Source organism: Sander lucioperca, chromosome 24 (assembly GCF_008315115.2).
Source record: "Sander lucioperca isolate FBNREF2018 chromosome 24, SLUC_FBN_1.2, whole genome shotgun sequence".
Taxonomy (NCBI): domain Eukaryota; kingdom Metazoa; phylum Chordata; class Actinopteri; order Perciformes; family Percidae; genus Sander; species Sander lucioperca.
In genome coordinates, this window is record NC_050196.1 from 3,492,879 (window position 1) to 3,517,088 (window position 24,210).

The 24,210-nt window shown below is 43.3% G+C and overlaps 1 protein-coding gene across 1 annotated transcript in view; it reads right to left on the minus strand.

Annotated features, from left to right (window-relative positions):
• The window catches only part of chrm4a (cholinergic receptor, muscarinic 4a), a 57,725-nt gene that overhangs the window by 9,252 nt on the left and 24,263 nt on the right, over positions 1-24,210 (minus strand). Inside the window, exons 2-5 of the mRNA XM_031302402.2 lie at positions 6,943-7,541; positions 4,919-5,073; positions 1,675-1,876; positions 1,397-1,483 (exon numbers count right to left, since the gene is read on the minus strand). Of these exons, the coding sequence (XP_031158262.1) occupies positions 1,397-1,483; positions 1,675-1,876; positions 4,919-5,073; positions 6,943-7,541 (1,043 nt within the window). The remainder of the gene's footprint in view (positions 1-1,396; positions 1,484-1,674; positions 1,877-4,918; positions 5,074-6,942; positions 7,542-24,210) is intronic.

Sequence of the window (24,210 nt, forward strand, 5' to 3'; positions counted from 1 at the left end):
TGGAGTCGTATATTATATGTTCCCTAATGATATTTAGAACCTTGTGTTACAGTAATTTAAAACAACAAAAAAATTTAAAATTGAAGAAAAAGTAAACAAAACAAACAAGTCAAGACTGAGTCCAAATTAGAGACAGTCCAGACCAAGACAGAAAAAAAAGAATCTTCTTCAGGACCACTTACTTACCTTAATTTATGTGATGCAAGAGACAGTATATCTTTCTATTTTAAGATTATCATTTTGCATTATTATTTGTAATGACCAAAAAGCAAGTGCAGAATAACAACACTGTAGGATCAAATTAGGCCATATTATTTACTTTAAGTATAGCAATTTCACTTAAGTCACATTAAGTTGATGTGCAATGTCACATTTTAGATGTTGAGTCTTTTTTATGATGTAACAGTAACATTCTGGGCTGCCAATGGTGCAGAATGTAACAAATACTGTAACAAGCAACACATGTCACTAAAAGAAATGGCATGTTCCCATTCTTGAACTTATTACTTGTCCTGAAGAATCCATAGTACTAAGTGCTCGCCAACATTGTGCCTATAGCTAAAATTAAAATGATTAATGCCTCTGTGTGTGTGTGATGGGCAGAGGTATATGACCCAGCCAGGCACATAACAGGCGCTCAATGTCAAGCCCCATTTTCTGAACAAGCGCGCTTCATCCATTGATTATTTTGAAGGTGGAAGTTACTATAGAAAAAAAACATATTGCTGGACTCAGTCGAGACTAACTGACCAATGGCCAAGTCCGAGTGCAAATACCAACGAGTCTGAGACAATTCCGAGACAATAGAAAGACATTTGAGACTGAGACCGGACTCATGTACTACAGCACTGCTCAAACAACACATTCACGTACACAAGGACATATCTAAAAATTAAAAACAACCTCCAACATCTTTTTTTCTATCGGAATGTCCCTCTCTATCTGGTCACAGCATTTCATCAGATAATTGGCCTTTAAATGCATGAAACATTTTGGAATGGTCCAACCCTCCCACATATGTCTCTAATGTGATGCTGTCAAAGCACCATATTGTTTCTGTCCTTCTGTCTCTTTTCTGTAACATATTTTCTAAATATCTGTCTGAACCCGGCCCAGCCCGTCAGATACCGTCGGGTCCTGACGGGTCCCAACGGGCTCAGTTCGGGTATCCATCCTTTAATGTCTACCTCCCCTCCAAACTAGCACATGCAGTCTACTTTAACATCTTCCATCTGTTATGAGAGGTAAAACTTAGTTTTAGCCTCTGTGGTTTAGACCTGTTTGAGATATGATTTGATAATATTATAAATTGTTTAAATCCCAATCACAATATACTTTTAAGTTATGTGTTGGAAATAATGCCTGAAATGGAAAAAAGAAACTTTTGAACACCAACCTCAGATATCACCTTGTTGTTGGTGTTGTCCTTTGGTTCTGTGTGGGGAATAAAAGCTGTGGACGAATCATTGGAGCTCTCTTTTTCCTAGATAGATAGATAGATAGATAGATAGATAGATAGATAGATAGAACAATATGCTAACTATGAAGCTTCAGATTAGATACAGCTACCACACAGTAAATTGCCCATGGACATTGAAGCTATGAATCGGTCACACTGCTTAACGTCTGGTAGGCGTACAAAAGCCGAGATGTTAATTGTGTACAAGTCAGTACCTGTGTGAGTCCTGGACTGGGCTGTGCTAGAGGCTGTGGCTGAACAGGTTTTGGTTCCTCCACTCTGCCATTTTTCACAGCTTCCAGCGCAGTGGTAGCTGAGTCTAGACTGACTTTGGGCGTAGAGCGGGGACTGGCCTGAGGACTGGTCTCATTGTTATTGTTCTGCTTTAACAGGTGACTCTTCATCAAGCTGGGAGTTCTGGAAAAGAGTTAGAATTGCATTTTTTTCCAGAAAGTATACATCATTAGAACATCTCTGCATAATCAAATGTGCACATTTAAAAAAATCCACAAATGGACATGAATCATTAATTGTGAAGATATTATGGTAATTCATTCTGCAGCAAATTGGGCACATGATTAATCAATGTTAATAGCCTGGTTGACATGCATCTGGTGCCAATTTGTGATTTAATGACCAACTCTTTTGGTTGAACACAGAAATCTCCTTTTCTGGAAGTTGTAAAGTTTTAGCTACAGTAAAAGCAGATATAATTATTTGGATAATAATAGATGCAAACTGCAAAAGATTTACAAAATGTAGAAAAAATGTCACCTATACATTAAAACCATTTACAAGGAGGGTGATGATTGAATCTGAATCCAAACAACTCGACATATCGCCAAATATAGTGTTCAACATACTGTAGACCTAGAAACACCCAGTATACACACATTTAGACATATGTTTGGTGTTTCTGTGTTTTTTGGAATATACAGGGCATTTAGATGGACAGCAGAGAAGTATAATATGTGCGGTATTTAAGTGGCTCAAAAAGTTTATATGTACATTTTCAACTTTTTTCTGCAGTGAAAGTAGATCATCATTGGAATCCAGGGCTGAAACGATTCCTCGAGTAATTTGATTACTAAAAATGACCGATGCAAATTTCTTGGCATTGAAGCTTCGTATAATTCATTTAACTATGTATTAACAGTCCACTGTGTTTTCGCACGGATGATTATTACTGTCACACAACGTGCTTACAGTGTTGTGTGTACAGGTGACATGGCGAATGCATGGCAGGGGTGAGGAAGACAGGTCAGAGAAAACAACAGAAAGTGTCTAAATTTTGGGTTCATTTCAAGCTGAAACTAAATGAAAACTCTGCCCGGTGTGTAAAACCGAACTAGCTGACCACAAAAGCCCTGCGTCAATGCATCAGCATCTAAGCAGAAAGCATCCAGTCTAACGTTACCACCTAGTTGACAGAGCTGTCCGGACACATGGTAACTTTATCATTTAACGTAAAATTAATATGATTGCTAGTTGTGATGAGAGCTCAACCACCAACTCCGGCAGGGGTCCCCTGGTTTCGCATCACTCGGTGGACTTGGCGGATGAGGGAGCTCACACACTGCCGGGACACAGAGCTGGTTAGCTGTTAATTTTAAGAATACTCGACTACTAAAAGAATTTATGACTGCAGCCCTATTGGAATCCTTTGTAACTAACCAAATTCAAGCTCAGCACAGTTGTTCTTCCCTGTTAGTGGAGACAATAAAACATTTTACAACCATCTTCAGTATAAAGATTTCATCATTCAAGACATCATTTAATTTTAATGTCAACCAAGATAAACTGTTAACAGAGAGATTACATGGAAAATGGAAGCTAAAACAGATCTATGTCAATGTCACTCAGTCACCATGGTCTTCACCTTGAATGGTGCCATCTTTCTATCCTCAATATCCATAGAAACAAAGTCATGTGACTGACCTCAGGTTTGGCTCACCATCTGTCTCTTTGCCTTACTCACCTCATCCGAGACTGTGAGTACCATAACTGTGTTCGGGTCTCCACAATAACCAATCTGTCAATTTGTTGCAGGTGCCTTGTGTCCCTAAGGATTGTACATGGTTTCCGCGCTGTGTATTTTCCTAGTAAGAACAGACAACTCCACTGTGTACCACATAAATCACCAGAGGGGAACCAGATCCCTTTAGCTGTCTCCAGGTAGCCAGCAAGCTCTTGTGGTGGGCCTTTACCATCTGGTGTCCATCAGAGTAGTGTATGTTCCCGGGGTGAATAATCGGGCCATAGATCTCCTTTCCAGGATGGGCCCCCTTCCACGCAAATGTAGGCTACATCTGGAGGTTGTAGCTTTACTGTGGTCCCGATTTGGCAGAGCTTGGACTGATATTTTTTGAAATAACTCATTGTGAGAGCTGGTTTTCCCTGAGGGCTCAGGGGGCTCCCAGAGATGCTCTGTTTCTACCACTGCTTTTGATTCTCCATCTAATTCTATTGGTTTCTACTACTCCTCCAGTTGTCCTACAGTTGTCAACTGTGGTTCTTGCCGGTCAGGGCAGATCTCCTTTTACAGGCAGGTGGTCTGATTTGGCACCCCAAACCATTAACTCTACTCCCTCTGTAATTGGACAAAGCTGTCATGCAGACCACAGTTAATGCTAGAGCTCCTTCCACACATGCTAACTATAACAGAAATGGTGGATGTACTCTAAATGGTGTCAAAGTAAGCAGCTAGACCCAGACACATGCTCTTTCCCCATGGTTTATTGCTTCCTTCAGTTGCTTCTGTGTATGTTGCCATTTCTTGCATTCATAAGGTATTGAGAGGACTTTCAGTTGGGAGACATCCCTTTGTGTCTCAGTTCATTAAAGGTGTATAGCAACTGTGGACATGCAGGACTCTAAGAGGGGAAGTAGACTGACAGATATTGTGTCCACTAAGGTTGTTAAGGACTTACTTTACACACTTACAGCCTTTCTGGCTTTCTTTGTCTTAACAGTGCTGGGTGGTCGGAACTATTCCCCCACTGGGTTCTACTGTCCTCTCAGCTGCTTGAAAGATAGAGAAGAGAAGAGATAGAGGGGACTTGCGACTGTGACTAGTCATCCAAGGGTGAAGAGCTTGATGATGCTCTTAGTGAGGTTGAAAGAGATCAGAAGTCATGACTAGAACTATGGATCTTTGAAGTCAAACAATGACCGCCATCTCTTGTCACTCACAGCATGCTGGATGCTCTTAAAAAGCCAAGCCTTCTAAGGTCAGTCACATGACTTTCTTGATATAAAGTTCCGAGGGTAGGTAGAAGGACGGCATTAATTTAAGGTGAAGTCCGTGGTGAGGGTCATGAAGGTTTATAGTTATAATTATAACTACAAATTCAGAAAAGGTTCTATTTTTTAACTTGTCCTTTGTTTTTGTTTTCTTTTATGAAGTTATTTGTTGTAACTTGTATAATGCCATTCATTTGATTCCTTTGATGCTCTTACTTAATTCCCTTTTTCTCCTTCTTCTCTGGTTTGTGTTTGGACACCCTGCTCCTGGAGGCAAGGGAAATGTGGATGTACAGGACTGTCATAATAATGACAGGAAGATAGAATGCTGCTATAGCCGTCCCAAACGTTGCTGCAGGGTTCGAAAGGAACTGTAGAAAGAAAGAAAGAAACCCTTCCATGATCTACATAGAATTTCTACACATGTGCATTTGATTTATACAGTGAGTTAACAGTTTTGTAGTCACACTTGTACAGTCTAATGCAATCCAATACAACATACCTGAAATCAATCCTGTCTTCGTAAAGTTTTGGTTTAAACTGTTCATCTTTGAGGTTGTAGTTAGAGGTGGTATTGTATTGCGCTGCAGTATATTAAAAATTTCATATTTTGCACATCCATAAATATACATTAGAGGTATTAGAGTATTAAGGCTCAAATGCACTGGAAGCGATAACTGACGCATCTCATTTGATGCGCTTCAATTGACGTTCCTCAATTAATGCGCCTCAATTGATCCTCCTATGGCGCATTGCAGGCATCATATTTGACAACACCACAGAATCAGCTGTATCTTAGGAAAGGGCACTATTTAGGCAAAGGTTTTGTATATTCAAGATACCCCGATCAGTGGTTGCATTAGATAGGGTCATAAAATTTCCATAATAATCTAGCCTACTATTACAGGTAATTTTGCAGTGACAGCCGAGACCACTAAAAACATTGTGCCTAAACAGGCAGGTATGCTATCTATACTTGCTTGTCCTTCATTATCCACAGCATCAATCCCTCCTTATTTCACCTCGTCTATGAACGTCATCACAATTATTGGACTTTTGAAAGAAACAATCGGACACTCAGCTGCTGTGACATTTTACAATGGTATGGAGGCCGACGCCGCTGCAGAATTATGTACGCAATTCACACGTTCATTAATATCCTCTGCTCTCATATTTCTCTGTAAAAAATATAAATAGAAGACTGTTTGTAGAGCTGATCTCTTTGGGGCATATGCAACACTATTGCACTGCTCTCACTCATTTATTATAGTGGAAGCGGTTGCAGCTCTGCAAATGGGCCAAATATATTACGTCCCTATTCATTTTCTATACATTTCTATTTGAGTAGCTTCTAACATTACATTAGACAGGAGGACAACTGTTGAGTGCATACCTCCGCACAATAGGCTATACTGCAAATGAACACTGACCTCAGTCAGACAGTGAGGCAGAGAGTAGAGACAAAGAGGCAGATGTGTAGCGAGAGCGATCAACAGTTTTGGGCAGTAAGGCGCCTGAATATATCAGATGGTCAATCCCCCACCTGTAGGCAGACTCATCTCCCCATCTAATTGGACTCATCTCTGGCAGGGATGAGTCTGTCTACAGGTGTAAGACTGACCATCGGGTGACCTGGTGCAGTCAGTAAAACTTGGAGCTAAACGCTCTGAAGACAGTGGAGATGGTTGTGGATTTCCGGAAGGACACAGCCCCCATCACCCTTGGTGACTCCACAGTCAACACTGTGGAGTCCTTCCGCTTCCTGTACTCTATCATCTCCCAGGACTTCAAGTCCCTTATCAAAAAAGCCCAACAGAGTATGTACTTCCTGCGGCAACCTGTCAAAGACAATGACGGTGCACTTCTATAACACCATCATTGAGTCCATCCTCACCTGTTCCATTACCATCTGGTACGCCGCTGCCACTGCCAAGGACAAGGGCAAATTGCAGCGTATCATCAGCTCTGCTAAAAAGGTAATTGACTGCAATCTGCCGTCTCTCCAGGACACTGAGGTGGGCAGGAAAGATTTTAGCCGATCCCTCTCACCCCGGACACAAACAGTTTGAACCCCTTCCCTCTGGCAGGAGGTTGCTGTCCATCAGGACCAAACCCTCACGCCACAAAAACAGTTTCTTCCCCTTTGCAGCAAGCCTCATTTACAAGGCCCCGGACCCCCACTGACTCTTAACCCCTTCATCCCTCTCTGTCCAGGATCAGTTAAGTTGTATTTACTGTACCTGAATATAGCACTCTCCAGGTGGCACTGTTCGCTGTCCAACGATGAACTGCCAGAACAAGATGGCGGGAGCCCACAAGATGAACGACAGGATCCATGCTGCCGCGATCATTAACCCTGCCATCTTCGTTGTCCTCCTTGTCGGATATGTGAGGGGTTTTGTCACGCAGAAATAACGATCAAAGCTGATGATCAATAAATTCATCACTGAAGCGTTTGAGACAACATAATCTAAAGCTAGCCACAAGTCACATACCACCGGCCCAAGCGGCCAGTAACCAACGATAATGTAGACTGTGTACAAATTCATGCTGAAAGCACCGATTATCAAGTCAGCGCATGCTAATGAAAATAAGAAATAGTTATTGACAGTTTGTAGGTGGCGGTTTACTTTGATGGACAGCATGACTAAAATATTTCCTGTGACAGTCACAAAACTCAGAGATCCTGTAACCAAGGCAATAAAAAACATCTCCAGAGCTTTATATGGACTTCCTGCCCCAACTCCTTCATCCACAGGAGAACAGAATGTTGAATCATTGGAGGACGTATTGCAGGAGGTGTTGGAGAACAGGTCAGCTGATTGGATGATCGATGTCCCTGAAGGAAGAAACAGAGAGATAAGAAGACACACAAAGGGGTGTACATTATCACCATAGTGGCTGATGACCTGTAATTTAGTTCTAAATTTGAAATAACTGAAAAAGGATTTTTTTTCTTTTTTTTATCCAAGAAACATTTCTGCTGATGTAGTAGTCTGGTTGGTACCAAATAAACATATAGGAGGACGCTGTCTAATCTTGTGAGCTGTTGCAGTGATAATAACCCTTAGCTTTACATTTTGAAAACCATAGGGATAATGATAATGATAATAATAGGGATACTTTGAGTAAGCAGAGGGTGCATAACTACTTTTTGAAATTTCCAGGAAAACAGGAATGTGAAAAACCTAGAATTTCTTGGAACTAGAATATTTGCTAACCTTAATTAGCAATGTTTAGAAATGGTTTAAAGCTGGCTCATCAGAGATTGTATTTTTCTAAGAAGCTCAAACATCTGGAGTTTCTCTACTGCTGCCACAGCTCAACTGGGGATGCTTTCTAGCAGCACACCCATGTGGTTGTACTGGCCCTCCCCCAACCACTTTGCATTCAACTCACTCACTGTACGGGGAGGTGAAAAATGCTGAATTTTGCAGAGGTGAAATAGTCACTTCTGGCAGAATAATTACAAGAGAGACATTTCATTGACAGTGGTTTCTACTCCGTAATGAAGGGATATAGTTTAGAGAATATGGGTGCCAGTATGCTAACTACAGAAAAACTATTGACTTTTCATGTGGCTGGCATACCTGCACTGAGATGTGATCTCATTTCTGGTTTTCCATTAAACTATAAAACAGCCTCACTGTCTGTTTCTTCTAACATTCCCTCCTATCATTAAAACTGAAACACCTACGAAAGGTGGCCAACATATTCAGGTCTTGTTATGTAGGAGTATATACTTTTCACCAGACAATAGGTGCTAATGCCATTGACAAATAGATTGCATTTCCCTTGACTGCTTCACAATAAAAGCCACGCGGTCTTCTTCCAATGCAACACTTGTAATAGCAACAGGAAATGTTGCTGCTCCTTCACATTAAAACAACTCCCTAACAGTTCCAATATGTTTGTAGAACAGTAACCACCATAATCAGTGATGCTTATATCTGTTAGATGACAGTCATAACAGAAACAGAGTAACCAAACAGCAGATATTTCAACCCGTTCTCACTCCCAACTTGTCAAATGCGGCAGCTTGGTCGGTGGCCCTCAGTTTTTGATGCCCATGCACAAGGCACCCTTTAGCGTCTGTATGAGATGCACTGGGCTTTCAACTAAAGAGTGAGGAAGTCCACTTAGGGAGGATAATAATCAGTGGCGGATCTAGAAAATTTTACATGGGGTGGCAAAGGGGTAGCGAGAGATCTTGGCAGGATGGCAGGGGAAGACGGTACATGGGAACCCCCATATGTAAACGCACTGCTATGCCCTACTATGCCCTGCAACACCCTGCTAAGCCCTGAACTGCTACAACTATTCTGCCCTGCAAAGGCAAAAGACCTTAACTCGCTAGAATGTGAAACTGAGAAAAATGACTTTACTTTCTGTTTTGTCCAGACAAATGTATTATAGGTAGGACTAAATTTGACAACTAGTTGCTATAATGAAGAAATGTTTGTATGCAAAAAATCTTGAGCTCAAAATTGACCTTTGACCCTTGTTTGGCAGTTACTGTACTCTGCCTTTGTATCATGTGCCAAAAACAAGGAGTCGTGCAAAGGCAAAAGGCAGTAACTGATATAATCAATATTTGCTTGCTGTTCACCATACTTACATCCATTATAAGAACACCTAACCAATGTCTAGTCATCATGGTATTTGTTTTAAATTATATGGAAGACCTTTGGTTGTTCTTATTTAGTGCTATAATGATCAGGATAGTGTGGCAACACTAACACAGTTAAACAGTATGACAAATAAATTACTTTGCAGTACATTATGTAAATAAATAAATACAAGAAATATCGTATCAATAAAGATAATTTAATTATAATTGAATACAAAGGTATATGTATTGTTTAACAATAAATATATTATGTTTAACACTTTTGCAAGGCACTGTATCCGTGTCATATTCTCATTAGGGGCTGAGCCCCCCTAAAGGTCTGATCCTAGAACCTCCCCTGGTTAAGGGTTAAGGGCCACCGTTGATGCACAGTCAACGAACTCGACTTGGATTACTACTTTTTAATTCTGAGATAACATAGACAGAGTTGACTGACCATTTAGGTTAGCCTACTTTGTACGGACGTTAGCGATAACTAGCTTAGTACTATTATGGATTTGTGTAAGATTTGACTTGAACACCTGCAAGAAAGAAATATGGCTCAAACACATATGGATTGTTGTGGATACAGCAGATGACTTGCATTGCTATGGATTATATCTTCAATGGATTATATCGGATTGCATGGAAAGGTAGGATGCCTGTGTATTTAATAATTGGTTTTCGGCGTCTGATGTGAGGCTCCGCCAAGTGAGGAGGTGTGTCAGCATCACCGTTAGTGCTACGTGACACAGATTAAATTTAGCTAGCTCCGGGCTGTCACTGAAGTTGACAGATCTGAACCATCGCCACTTTATTTCAAAGATGTGTCGTGTGTATGTTACGTGGTTTGGTGACAATTAAAAGCGGCAAACTTTGACAGTATGACAAAGCCAGAGTACAGTCACATCACGGCGGCACAGTAACATCTCTCTTGATGCCTGGCTAAACAAAGTCAGAACACCTTAACTCAACTTCAGCGTGCCGGAACAAAGGCAAAGAGCCTTAACAGCTGTTATGGCGTTCTGCTGTGGTTTCTCGTATCGTTTTGGATGTTACGGTTGCCATAGCCCTTTATTTTCTCGTTAAAACAATCAAATTTATTCACGATATTTATTCACATGATAAAGGAGGTCTCAAATAACCCAAAAATGACATTAACTCATTTTTGACCAAACATGATGTTACGGCGTTTTGCCTTTGTAGGGCACTATTATTTCTAGTCATAGTTCCATTATCTTCACTGTTACTATAATTGCCACCGTTCATCATACCAACTGCTATAATTATTTAGAATCATAATTCTCTATATCTGAATCTGTCTCTGTGTCCCAACCGGCAGCGGCAGGTGGCTGCCTACCAAGTGCCTGGGTCTGTCTGACGTTTCTGCCCAAAAGGAAGTTTTTCCTCGCCACTGTTGCACCAAATGCTTGCTCTTGGGGGAATTGTTTGGTCTTTGTAAATAATAGAGTGTGAACTAGACCTACTCTATCTGTAAAGTGTCTTGAGAAGAGTGAATTCTTGTTACGTTTTGATACTATAAAAAAAATTGAATTTAGCTGAAATTTAATTAAATGGCTTGATCATATTTACTGATACAGACAAATAGAACAGAACATAGAAAAGAATGTCTCTTATTTTATCAGTAATTATGATCAAACAAAAGGTCAAACAAATGCTATGATAGAGAAACTGTAAAACATCATTAGATAATCTATGTATATATGTAAATCTTTACATATCTAACCCTATAACATATACAACAAAATAGAAATAGCCCAAAACTGAAAAAAAAGTAATTTTACTGAGTGACATTACATGTTATGCTACTGTACTGCAATTTATATGGAAGGATAATACAAACATACCATGTGGTTCATGGCTAACTGCAGGCCTCTTCCTCCCTGTCATCTTCATCTGCCTCCTCCTGATCACTCTCTGCCTCTGTCCCTCTCTCTGAATCTGCAGCCTCCTCTTCATCCCTCACAGTCAATTCTTCCTTTCCCTCTTCTCTTTCACTTATTTCTGCATCTCCTTCAGTGGTCTTCTCCTGCTCTGACCCGCTTGGTCTCTCCAGTTTACTGCCTTCTCCTTCTTCATTTCCCTCCTTCTCTTCCTCCTGTGCACTACTCCGAATTTTCTTGGCTGGCAATATCCCCACTTTTTAAGCTTCAGCAAATTTCTCCAGCTACTCTGGCCTGCAAACTTCAAGATGTGAAAAGCTCTGGTTATCCTTGTATTACATTACACTGTAGGGCCCTATAGCTAATAAGTAGTCTAACAAACATAAAATCAGAAGAGATTCATTATATGCACACAACAGTTATGTTTAGACTAGCCTTCTTAATCCCATTGTATTTGTTGTTTTCCCAGTTTGACAGTAAAGGATGTCACCTGGTTTAATTTGTGCAGCCTTATTGCAGTGGTCACACTGCTCTTCTCCAGCTGGAACCCAGAGAAAGTTCGTAGGCGGCGATAGCTTCCATGCTCACTTGAGGACTTCGACGTCTTGTCAAGTAAATCACTCACAGCTCGCAGAATGGCCTCTGTTGACTTTGCAGCAGCCTCATCTTCAGGAAACAATGTCTTCAACATGCGTACCTGGAACTTGTTGCGATCCAGACATCTGAAATTGTGTACTGGCTCGTGTAGCTTCATCTGCTATGATAACAGACCACGGCCCTCCACCATCAATAGAGTAGCCTACTTCCTTGTTTATTGCTGCATTTGCAATGAATTAAATGCAGAGGAGAATGAAAACACAAGAGCGCCTGTCTCCACAAAATCATCTGTTTGATGGTTATTTATTTGTGCTTTAGAACGTAATCGCTCTGAAACAATCAGAAAATAAAATTAGTATTTCTCTCATTCACAGCTCCGCAACACTCTCTCTCTCTCTCTCTCTCTTCTCTTGCCGAGCTTGCAGCAACGAGCCTGCTGTACAATAAGGCATTCAAGTACAAAACACTAGTTCTGGTGGTGTATAGCTGGATTGGAGTACACAACAACAAACGCTGTTCATTAAATATGTTGAGTAACCCCCGCCCATTTCTAGCATGTGAGGATATTGGTATGCATCGCTTCCAGGTCATATCTGAATTCTAATGACCAGGAATCAACCTGTGTTGACTGGCCTGGTTGGAATTGACCAAAAAAGGGTTGAACACGGGTCAAATAACCCTGGTTCCACCCAGGTAATTGGTGTGAAAGAGGTAAAAGTAAGTAAGTAGCATACAGCACAACTGTACAGCACCATGCCACAGAGAAAAAACTGAACGCAACTGCTAAAAAATGACTCAAGGTAGATGAACAATCGCTAGATCCATCAGTGTTGTGTATTTTGGGCTACTATTAGAGCCGTGGTTGACATACACCTGATTGATCTTGGGTAACTTTAGTTTCCATTTATGATGTAGTACAGTCATGCTGCTGTAAAGATATGCTGTTGGGCTAATAAACGGTTATTATTCCGTCGTAGTCCAGGTTATCATTGTTACATGAAACTGTGAAGAATATAACAATTAGTCTTTTACATCAATTATTAACACAACACCTACTTTGAACAGTGAAATCCAAAAAAGATTATTTTTTGATTTAGTGTAACATGACTCAGAAAATACATAATGTGGGAAAACATGGTTCACTGACGATAGCTGCAGTTTATACCACTGGATAAGCCTGACTGAAGTTCCCAGACATGAGTCATGTGTTTGTGCAGATGATTTCAACTTTGCTAACTTGCTATAAAATGAGCTTCAGCTTAACCCTCTCACTCAGCAGAGAAGCTGTTTCTTAGAGATTCTAAAGTCATCATTTAGAGTCCCTTCTCTCCCCGCCACAGTCTATTTGAAAGGCTATGGTACAAATCAATGCATTTCAGTGCATTTACAGAGCAAATATGTTCACACTGGACAGTTGGGTCTACTTTAAGACCCCAGCCTCTGAACTAGGCCCAATCAACAGTCTCTTCACCAGCTGACAGGTGCATGTTCCTGCCTACTAGAAAGGTTGCTGCGGACTACACTTCAGAACCATGGAGTACACCAGCAACTTCTCAACATGCTCAAAGGGTTTTCATGGAGATTCCACATCTACTTGTATGTGTTGGCTTATGTCCAAGAAGGTACTGTAGATAGGTTTATTGTTTAGAACGGAGACAATCCAAGTAGACTATGCACAATATAAAGGAAAGAAATACAAGAATAGACAGACAAAAGATTATGCGGTGAAAGGGAGGAACATTTTCAGAAAAGAGAAATGTTTTGGTAGTAACCTGATGCGTCAGATGTTTTTTTAACACAGAACCATCTAAAAAGCTGCCATTGGAAATTGTTTAGAAAAGGATGGCAACCATCTTTTTATCATATCCGCCATTGTTGTTTTAAACAAACAGTCGCGGCCGTCACATACGCCTAAACCTCGCCCGTAGCTGCCAGCAGCTCCTTACTGGATGTTGATTGGTTTGATCTGCTTTTGTTCGGACACAAACACATTCACTTGAAGCCTGACAAGATGGATTTTCGTGTTATATGTGATCCCACGATTCTCTCGTGATCTTGTAATATTGTGAAAATCCAGCTGCCGGTCAAGGTAACGGCATCAGGTCCGTGAACTCAAGAGCAACAACAGGCAATTAAACTAGGACACCATAATCTCTTTATTCTTTTTAAGATCCCTTTTGAGCCTTGGAGTCTAACAAAAACATGTAATTACTTTTAAAGTGAACTAATCTAAAGTTTTCAATTGTATGCCCCATGTTCTCAATAGATGGAATATGTAATAAAAATGAGAGCTGTTCCGATACCATATTTTTTCTTTTCTGATACCTGAACTTGCGTATCGGAGTACCGATCCGATACCAGTGCAATATATATATATATATATATATATATATATATATATATATATATATATATATATATATATATATATACCGGGTTGACCAAACCCCAGGTAAATATTGGATATGTATTTGAAAGATGGAGACAGCTTAGAGCCCAAAAGGACGCAGAATTTACTAATTTTCTCCTGAACAGGCAAGCATTAGCTTCAGGCTAATTTATCACGGCTACAAGGGACAAGCATTTGATGTCATTTCAACATTCGTGAACTCACATTGAATTATATGGCTAGAGTACCCAAGTTGGTTACTTGCAAAAACAATTGAGACTAAGCCTGTAAAGTGATTCTGACTGGTCCTGGCTAATGCTAATGCTAACCCATGCTAACCCCGCTAACTGCTAACCTTACCAGAGGACCAGGCAAGCGGGCCACGGCTGTTTACAACGTGTAGCCTGTTCAGCGGCCGGAGCCGACAACAGTGAGTTATTTTAAGTCGCTGTAAATCGGGAGGACCGTGAGTTTGCAGAGTGTTTAGCAATTCTTGCCGTAATTCTAAGCAAATAAAGTGTGTTCAGTCGAGTGGAGAGGACGGCAAGGTAGCGTTAGTGTTATTTTAAGCGGTTCCTATCGTAATGATAGCTAATTCTAAGCTGAGGAAGCGTGTCTGTCCGTCAGGTGGAGAGGACGGCGAGGTTGTTGTGTTTTAGCTGTTCCTACTGTAATTCTAAGCCTAGGAAGTGTGTCTGTCTGTAGGGTGGAGAGGACAACGAGATTGTTGTAATTTTAGCAGTTCCTACCATAATTCTAAGCCAAAAAAGTGTGTCTATCAGATGGGTACAGAGCTCCGTGTGAGCATAGGCTTTTATGATTGTCAATATAGCCAGCATCTAACGTTAGCTACAGCTGTGCTGTGAAGTAATGTCTGGCTAGGAACATTGTTGTGGATGCTGCGGTCTCAGCCTGGCAACCTCCATGAAATTCGAGTCTGGGGAGGATGGGTCGGGGGAGACAACTCTCTCAAGTATTTTGAATTTGTACTGCAGTAACTATTTTATACACTAGCTGTCAGTATTACATAGTGCACCTTTAAACAGGATCATGGATGATTTTTAATTGATTTATTTTTATGTGAAATGTAATTGTTATGGGTGGTGTGTATTTTATTTTTGTAGTCCGTGTCTGTTCTGTATTTTGCTTGTTTCCTGTTTTACTTTGATAATCTGTTCTGTCTCGTCTTGTTTAGCTTTACTTTGTGTTTTCCCGCCTGTGTGATTACCTGATGTTTTCCACCTGTTTCCCAGCCCTTGTGTCACCTGCCTCTTGTTTCCTCGTTACCCTGTGTATTTAGTCTTTGTCTTCCCCTTGTCTTTTGTCAGATCATTTTGTGTCCTGGTGCCGTCAGTTTGTATGTATGTTGGTGTTTGTGTCTGGTTTTGTTCCTGTCAGCTCGTCGTTTAGCCTGTTCTGTTGTTTTCTGCCTGCTCCATTTTTGGACCGCCTTTGGTTTGCTCCTGTTTTTTGTGTTTAATAAATCCTCGTGCTCATACTCCTTCGCCTGCTCTCTGCATTTGGGTCCACCATCCTCACTTCACACGACAGAATGATCTGACCATCATGGATCCAGCAGAGTCATTCGAGGACGAACTTTGTGACCTCACTTGCAGGCTTATCTGTGCTGTTGGGGAGTGGAGAATTGCCCAAGGTTGGGAGGCTAAGGAGGCAGTTCTTCGCTCTGCTCGCTGGAGAGTTTCCTCTCAACCCTGGCTTAGGAGCTTCCTGCCGGAGTGGCTTCAGGACTTCTTGGAAACTCCTAGCCGGGAGCCAACACCCCAACATGCTACCAGGCCATCATCTCCCAAGCCTGCTAGCAGTCAGCTACCCCAGCTGCCAGTTGGTACCCAGCCTGCTACTTGGTCAGTGAGTTCTCCTGAGCAGACCAATGACCCCGAGCTGGCGTGCAGCTATGAGGGTACCCGCCTGGCTGTTTTCTCTGGGACCCGCGGAGGTCGCAGACGGGGAAGAGGAAGACATGGCTCCCGTCGCAATGCCCCGCTCTTCACCCCAGAGTCCTCATCCCCTTCTGTTCCCGAGCTGACGGACAGCTCTCCTGTTCCCGGGCTGACGTGCAGCTCTCCTGACTCCGAGCTGGCGTGCAGCTCCTCTGACCCCGAGCTGGCGTGCAGCTCCCCTGACCCCGAGCTGCGCTCCCCTGACCCCGAGCTGGCGTGCAGCTCCCCTGACTCCGAGCTGGCGTGCAGCTCCCCTGACTCCGAGCTGGCGTGCAGCTCCCCTGACCCCGAGCTGGCGTGCAGCGCTCCTGACCCCGAGCTAGTTAGCAGCCCACCTGAATCCGAGCTAGCTAGTAGCCTTCCCGAGCCCCGGCTAGCTAGCAGCCCTCTTGAATCCAGGCTAGCTAGCGATCCCCCTGAGCCCCTACTAGCTAACGATCCCCTTGAGCCCATGCTAGCTAGCATTTCCCCAGAATCCAGGCTAGCTAGCAGTCTTCCTGATTCCCGGCTAGCTAGCAGCCTCTCTACTTCCCCGCTAGCTAGCAACCTCCTTGAATCCGGGCTAGCTAGCAACCTCCCTGAGCCTCGGTTAGCTAGCATTTCCCCAGAATCCAGGCTAGCTAGCAGTCTTCCTGATTCCCCGCTAGCTAGCAACCTCCTTGAATGCGGGCTAGCTAGCAACCTCCCCGAGCCTCGGTTAGCTAGCAACCTCCCTAAATCCAGGCTAGCTAGCAAACCCCCTGAATCCAGGCTAGCTAACAGCCTTCCCGAGCCCCGGCTAGTTAGCAAGCTCCCTGAGCCCCAGTTAGCTTGCTACTCCCCTGAGTCCAGGCTAGCTAGCAGCTTTCTTGACCCCCGGCTAGCTAACAGCCTCTCTGAGCTCAAGCTAGCTAGCAGCCTTCCTGAGCCCAGGCTAGTTAGCAGCCCCTCTGAATCCAGGCTAGCTAGCAGCCTTCTTGAGCCCCGGCTGGCTAGCAGCCCCCTTGAGCCCCAGCTAGCTAGCAGCATTCCTGAGCCCAGGCTAGTTAGCAACCTCCCTGAGTCCAGGCTAGCTAGCACTCTCCCAGATCCCAAGCTAGCTAGCAGCCCCCCTGAATCCAGGCTAGCTAGCAACCTCTCTGAGCCCCAGCTAGCTAGCAACCCCCCTGAATCCAGGCCACCTAGTAACCCCCCTGACTCCAGGCTTGCTAGCAGCCTTCCTATTGTCCCAGCACTGCCCAGCGTCCCCGAGTTTCCTAGTGTCCCCAAGCTGCCCAGTGTCCCAGCACTGCCCAGCTTCCCCGAGCCTCCTAGTGTCCCCGAGCTTCCTAGCGTTCCCGAGAGTTTCCTAGAGTTGCCTAGTGTCCCAGCACTTCCTAGTGTCCCAGCACTTCCTAGTGTCCCCGAGCTTCCTAGTGTCCCCAAGCTGCCCAGTGTCCCAGCACTTCCTAGTGTCCCCGAGCTTCCTAGCGTTCCCGAGAGTTTCCTAGAGTTTCCTAGTGTCCCCGAGTTTCCTAGAGTCCCCGAGTTTCCTAGAGTTCCCGAGTTTCCTAGTTATCCTTGATCCCTGGCTGACTAGCAGCTTTCCTGATTCCCGGCTGACTAGCAGCATCCCTGATTCCCGGCTGGCTAGCAGCTTCCCAGAATCCCGGCTGGCTAGCAGCCGCCCCAAGCTTCGGCTGGCTAGCAGCTTCTCCGAACCCCGGCTGGCTAGCAGCCTCTTAGATCCCCAGCTGGGTAGCAGCATCCCTGATCCCCGGCTGGCTAGCAGCTCCCTTGATCCCCGGCTGGCTAGCAGCTTCCCTGAACCCCGACTGGCTAGCAGCCTTTTTGATCCCCAGCTGGTTAGCAGCACCCCTGATTCCCGGCTGGCTAGCAGCTTCCCTGAGTCCCGGCTGCTCGCCCTGAGCTTCGGCTGGCTAGCAGCATCTCTGAACTCCGGCTGGCTAGCAGCCTCTTAGATCCCCAGCTGGTTAGCAGCACCCCTGATTCCCGGCTGGCTAGCAGCTTCCCTGAGTCCCGGCTGGCTAGCAGCCGCCCTGAGCTTCGGCTGGCTAGCAGCATCTCTGAACTCCGGCTGGCTAGCAGCCTCTTAGATCCCCAGCTGGTTCGCAGCATCCCTAATTCCCGGCTGGCTAGCAGCCTCATAGATCCCCGGCTGGTTAGCAGCCTCCCAGAATCTCCGCTGACGTGCAGCCTCCCAGAATCTCCGCTGACGTGCAGCCTCCCAGAATCTCCGCTGACGTGCAGCCTCTCAGAATCTCCGCTGACGTGCAGCCTTCTAGAACCTCCGCTGACGTGCAGCCGCCCAGAACCGCCGCTGACGTGCAGTCGTCCAGAGTCTACGTCGGCAGACCTCCCAGAGTCTACGTCGACAGACCTCCCAGAGTCTACGTCGGCAGACCTCCCAGAGTCTACGTCGGCAGACCTCCCAGAGTCTACGTCTACGGGCAAGCCAGAGGCCTTGCCGGTCTCCGGCGCCCCAGAGACTGCCCCTGAGGCTTTGCCGGTCTCCGGCGTCCCAGAGACCTCCCCAGTGACTGCCCCTGAGGCTTTGTTGGTCTCCGGAGCCCCAGAGACTTCCCTAGTGACTTTGCCCTGGTTTTCGGTCAACCCCACTCCTGCCTCTCGTGCCCTGTCGGCATCCCTGTCGACCTCAGTTCCTGTTGCCTGTTTGGCGGACCCCAACCCAGCTGACCGGTCGCCAGTCTTCTGCCCAGCTGTCCCTTCTCCTGCTCGGTCTGCCTGTCATTCAGAGGGGATTCGCCTCCGCTGCCGGCCTTCAGAAGGGATTCGCCTTCGCTGCCGGCCTTCAGAAGGGATTCGCCTTCGCCGCCGGCCTTCAGAAGGGATTCGCCTTCGTCGCCGGTGGCCAGAAGGGTTCTGCCTTCGCCGGCCGCCAGAGGGCTTCTGCCTCCGTCGCCGGTGGCCAGAAGGGTTCTGCCTTCGTCGCAGACCGCCTGAAGGTTTCTGCCTTCGTTTCTGCTCTCTGCCCCCTGTTGCCGAGGCCTCTCTGCCCCTGTTGCCGAGCTCTCTCTGTGCCCCAGTGACTTTCTGTTCCCTGTGCCCCAGGGCGCTGTGCCCCAGTGATTCTCTGTTCCCTGAGACCCAGGGCGTTTTGCCCCAGTGACTTTCTGTCCCCAGGTTCCCCAGTGGCTTTCTGCCTCCCCCAGACTTTCTTTCGCCCCTCCGGGGTTGATTTTTTTTTGTTCATTCTGGGGTTGTCCCTCCTCCGGGCCCCCTCCGCCCTCCCTGGATGGGTTCTGCCTGTTAGTTTTCTTTTTTTTGTTGGACATCTGGGAGCTGTCCCTTGGGGGGGGGGTCCTGTTATGGGTGGTGTGTATTTTATTTTTGTAGTCCGTGTCTGTTCTGTATTTTGCTTGTTTCCTGTTTTACTTTGATAATCTGTTCTGTCTTGTCTTGTTTAGCTTTACTTTGTGTTTTCCCGCCTGTGTGATTACCTGATGTTTTCCACCTGTTTCCCAGCCCTTGTGTCACCTGCCTCTTGTTTCCTCGTTACCCTGTGTATTTAGTCTTTGTCTTCCCCTTGTCTTTTGTCAGATCATTTTGTGTCCTGGTGCCGTCAGTTTGTATGTATGTTGGTGTTTGTGTCTGGTTTTGTTCCTGTCAGCTCGTCGTTTAGCCTGTTCTGTTGTTTTCTGCCTGCTCCATTTTTGGACCGCCTTTGGTTTGCTCCTGTTTTTTGTGTTTAATAAATCCTCGTGCTCATACTCCTTCGCCTGCTCTCTGCATTTGGGTCCACCATCCTCACTTCACACGACAGTAATACCCAAAAGGTTGCTCTGCTGCCTCGCCTTGCCTCTGGTAGAATGAGGTATTTTTAATCATTTTTAAACAGATTTATACACAGTTCTATGTAGTTATTTTAAAGTTGGCGGGCCGCGTAGAGAAAAAGAAAATAGACGAAAAACTAGAGATGGTCCGTGGTCCATGTAGCAGCTTCAGTTAATCATGTTAAGCTATGTACTGTATATAAGGTTTCATTACATAATTAAATCAAATCACATTATAGTGAGCATATATATTTGACAAAATATAAATATGTTAATGCAATTTTAACTTTTACATACATATAAACAACATATGTAAAGTATCAACAATACTGAAATTTGTTGTGTTGGACGACACTAATGTTTTCTGTTCTAGGGATTGCAGCAGATTTTGGAGGTGGTCGCGACAGAAATAAATTAAAATTGTGGTTTGACACAAACAAGTTAAAATTCAATTTGCAAACTTCCTTTGTTTGGAAATCGTAATCGTAGTTTTTTTTTAAATGTTCTAAATAAAGTATATTCTATTTATTCTAAAAATGTGTTGTGTGTGTGGAATGTGTGTGGTCTGTGGAATATCCAAATGAATTGGGACTTGCTTCTCAAAAAACAAGCTGCTGTGTATTGTAAATGTGATTTTCTAATCCTGTGAGCACCATAAACAAAATTGCATTGAACTCCATTGTATTAGAGTGGAGGCAGATATCTCAGAAACAGATATTTCAAACCTTGGTCAAATTATAGAATATTATAACTAATATAAAATACATTATTTTCGCATGTTAAAAGGCAGGAATTTGTGCAAAATCTGCTATTAAAAAGGGTACATTGAAACACATCAAATCACATCCAGACAGGACACATTGAAATAAAAACATCAGTCATAGAAAAACTGAACTGTGAGCCCTGACACATTAACACAGCAATGGTTTTGTGTGTCTGATTAAGATTTGGGGCCCTATCTTGCACCCGGCGCAGCGCAAAACCCAACGCAAATGTCTTTGCTAGTTAAAGACCGACACAGTTGTCTATTTCCCGTCCAGCGCCCGCGTCGTTTAAATAGCAAATGCACCTGCGCTAAATTTTGAGCCCATGAGCGTGCTGGTCTTACAGGGAGGTGTGTTCAGGTGAATTCTTGGCATATTGCTATCTTGAGGCAGCGGGAAGTGATTGTGCCATTGACCAACAAAAACTTGGTCTAAAGTCAATAGCGCAGCATTTCATCGTTATTTTAACAGCAAATCAGTAAAATGTGCCTAGGCTTATGCACAGCGCGCACACTATGCTTGTTACACACACACAGGGAAGCGCAGCAGCACACAAACATGCAAAAGATTACAAATAAAAATATTACGGTGCAAATCCGCCATCATAATAGCGATGCGCCACGGTACAAACGCGCCTGGCTTTTAAAGGGAATGGGAGATGACACTCTGATTGGTTTATTGCACGTTACGCCCAAAACACACCTATGAATTAATGAAGACACTAAGTACAACCCTTTTGAACCATGCGCCCGCCGAAAATACCCTTTTTTCCGCCGTCAAACTAGCAAAAGTGGATTTGGACACGCCCTAAACGCACCTGCGCCATGCGCTTCACACCGTGCACTTAGATCGTTAAAATAGGGCCCTTGAAGTCCACATTCACTCTCCATCTGGTTTGGTGTCCACCAAGTCCTGGGATGAGATTTTGTCTGTCTGCATGGGTTAATACTACATGGACGTAAGTGAGAAACTGTTTTTATGTCAAAATGTTTTTTTTTGTAATGTGGCCTTCACACTCTACTTGAATAAATACATGTTTTAAATTGTTTTTGGCTGCTCGTTAATGTTTTTTATGTAAACACTTTGAATGAACTTGTTGCTGAAATGTGCTATATAAATAAAGCTGCCTTGCCTTGCCTTACTTCAATAAGGTACCTTTAGCAAGGCACTGAACCCCCAAGTGTTCCAATGATTAAAGAACCTTGAAAGTATGGAGGAACAAAAGGGGATAAACACAAACCAGAGTTGTATGTAAAGGGTTTCTACTGGGCGTTAGACTGTTTTTTAATAAGCACACTATGGAGATCTAAAGAAAATGCTGCTGTTTACCTGCTGGTTAATGATCTGATAATGTATGGAACACAGAGAAGAGATGTTCACTACTGAGGGATAAAAAGAGTCGGACCAGATGTAATGCAAGCGCTAATAAGACATAATCATCATGTTCCCATGCATGCACACTATACAAACACACATTCCCAACCACAGATATACACAGCATACATGATTACAGAAACTAATTAAGTGTAGCCCTGAATAGTGTCTGTTGTTTTGGTCCCTTTTTCCAGTTACTTAAAGCCACACTAACTGATTTTTTGGATGCTGAGGAGCAGAACTCTGGACTGTCAGCCCCTGACACATTACAACACTGAAGTTTTTGTGCGCCTGATTATGTATTTAAAATCCAATAATCACTTTCCATATGGTTTGGTCTCCACCAAGTCATGAAAAAGATTTTTTTTTCTGTCTGATGTTTGGTGCTGGGAAGTGCCAGGTTCATGAAACTGAACCATACAGTAAATGAACAAGATGTTTCACCAAAACAATAAGCTGCGGGATTAAAAAAAAAAAAGCTTAAAGTGGCCATAGTATGCTCATTTTCAGGTACATAATTGTATTTTGAGGTTGTACCAGAATAGGTTTACATGGTTTCATTTAAAAACAAAACACCATATTTTTGTTGTACTGCACTTTGCTGCAGCTTCTCTTTTCACCCTGTGTTCAGGTCTCTGTTTTAGCTACAGAGTGAGACCTCTCACTGCTGTAACATCTTTGTTGGCAGTCGCACATGCTCAGTAGCTAGGTAAGGAGCACATCATCTAGCTAGCTGTTTGTTTCTACAACTTCAGTAGTACAAGGCAGGATTAGCCGGGAGACTTCTAAACGAGGGCACACTTCGAACTTTGCGTGGAATACCTGCAGAATAGGGACATGTAAGTAGTTATTTTGTAGATTATGGTGACTAGTGTGTGTTGTAGCAGTGTTTTGCCATTCAGAACAAGCTAGCATGCTAGTGGTAGCATGCTATGGTTAGCCACCTCGTTTTGGCTAGTGACGTAAAAAGCCCTGCCGATTTTGAACAGCTCACACAAGGCAGGACACATTCAGAAACCTGTATCTCACTCAAAACAGCATGGATGTTTTTTTTTCCAAGTTTGTATGCGTGTGGAAGCACCAGAGACACAACATAACACCCCAAATCCTCAAAAAAAGTGTTTTTTTCATAATATGGGCACTTTAATTAAACGATAACTAGGACTTTTCTCCCATTCTACAGTGATTTGATATAATGATAACTTAAACAAGACTCTACATCCATGCTAGCGGCTCTGTGAGGCTGTACTTTGGCACCCTTGTACTTTGAGCAAAATGCTAACATCAGTATGCTCACAATGACAATGTTGACATGTTGATGTTTAGCAGACATACAGTAATGTTTACCATCTTAGCTTCGCATGTTAACTTGCTAAACCTGAAAAAAAAATATATGTGTTGCTGGATTGAGGACATTTTTGTTTGTGTTAGAGAGATGAGAATAACTTTTCTTGCATTTATACAATTTTATTAAAATCTTTAATACATAAAATAGTTATACAATATATGTATATTAATTGTGCTGACATTCTTTTACATTATACTAAAATAAAAGATTATGAAAATAATTAAGAAATGTTTTTTTAGGGTCAGGATATTATTAGGTGGCCTTTCAAAGATATTGAGCAACATTAGGTCTGTTATGTTCTAAAAGCCACTTGGAACCATCTACCGTTTTTATGCATCATTCATGTGGGCCAAGTGGAGCTAATTTTGGATACAGTGTCATTTGTTTATGTAATACTCTAGTCACTACACTCAATTTGAGTTTTTTTTACAAAGTCAATAAATAATCTCTAAAATCATCCATGGACGATTTTTATTTTATAGAAACAGTAAAACAATAAGGTATACAAAAATGTAGGTAGTTACTAAGGAACGAATGAGGACTGGTTAGTTAATGAGAAGTTCCTGCCTGACTGGGATTCAAGCACTAATGATTAGTTACTGGTAAACAGACTGGTAGATACTGTATAAATGGTAACACTTTATAATAATGCTACATGAATTATCATGAAATCATGCATGACTATGCATGAAAAATCATGAATTCATTCATGTAGTACTTCATGAACTATCAGTAATGCAAAAGGATTAATAGTATCTCATGCATGACTTAATGCAGGAACAATACGTT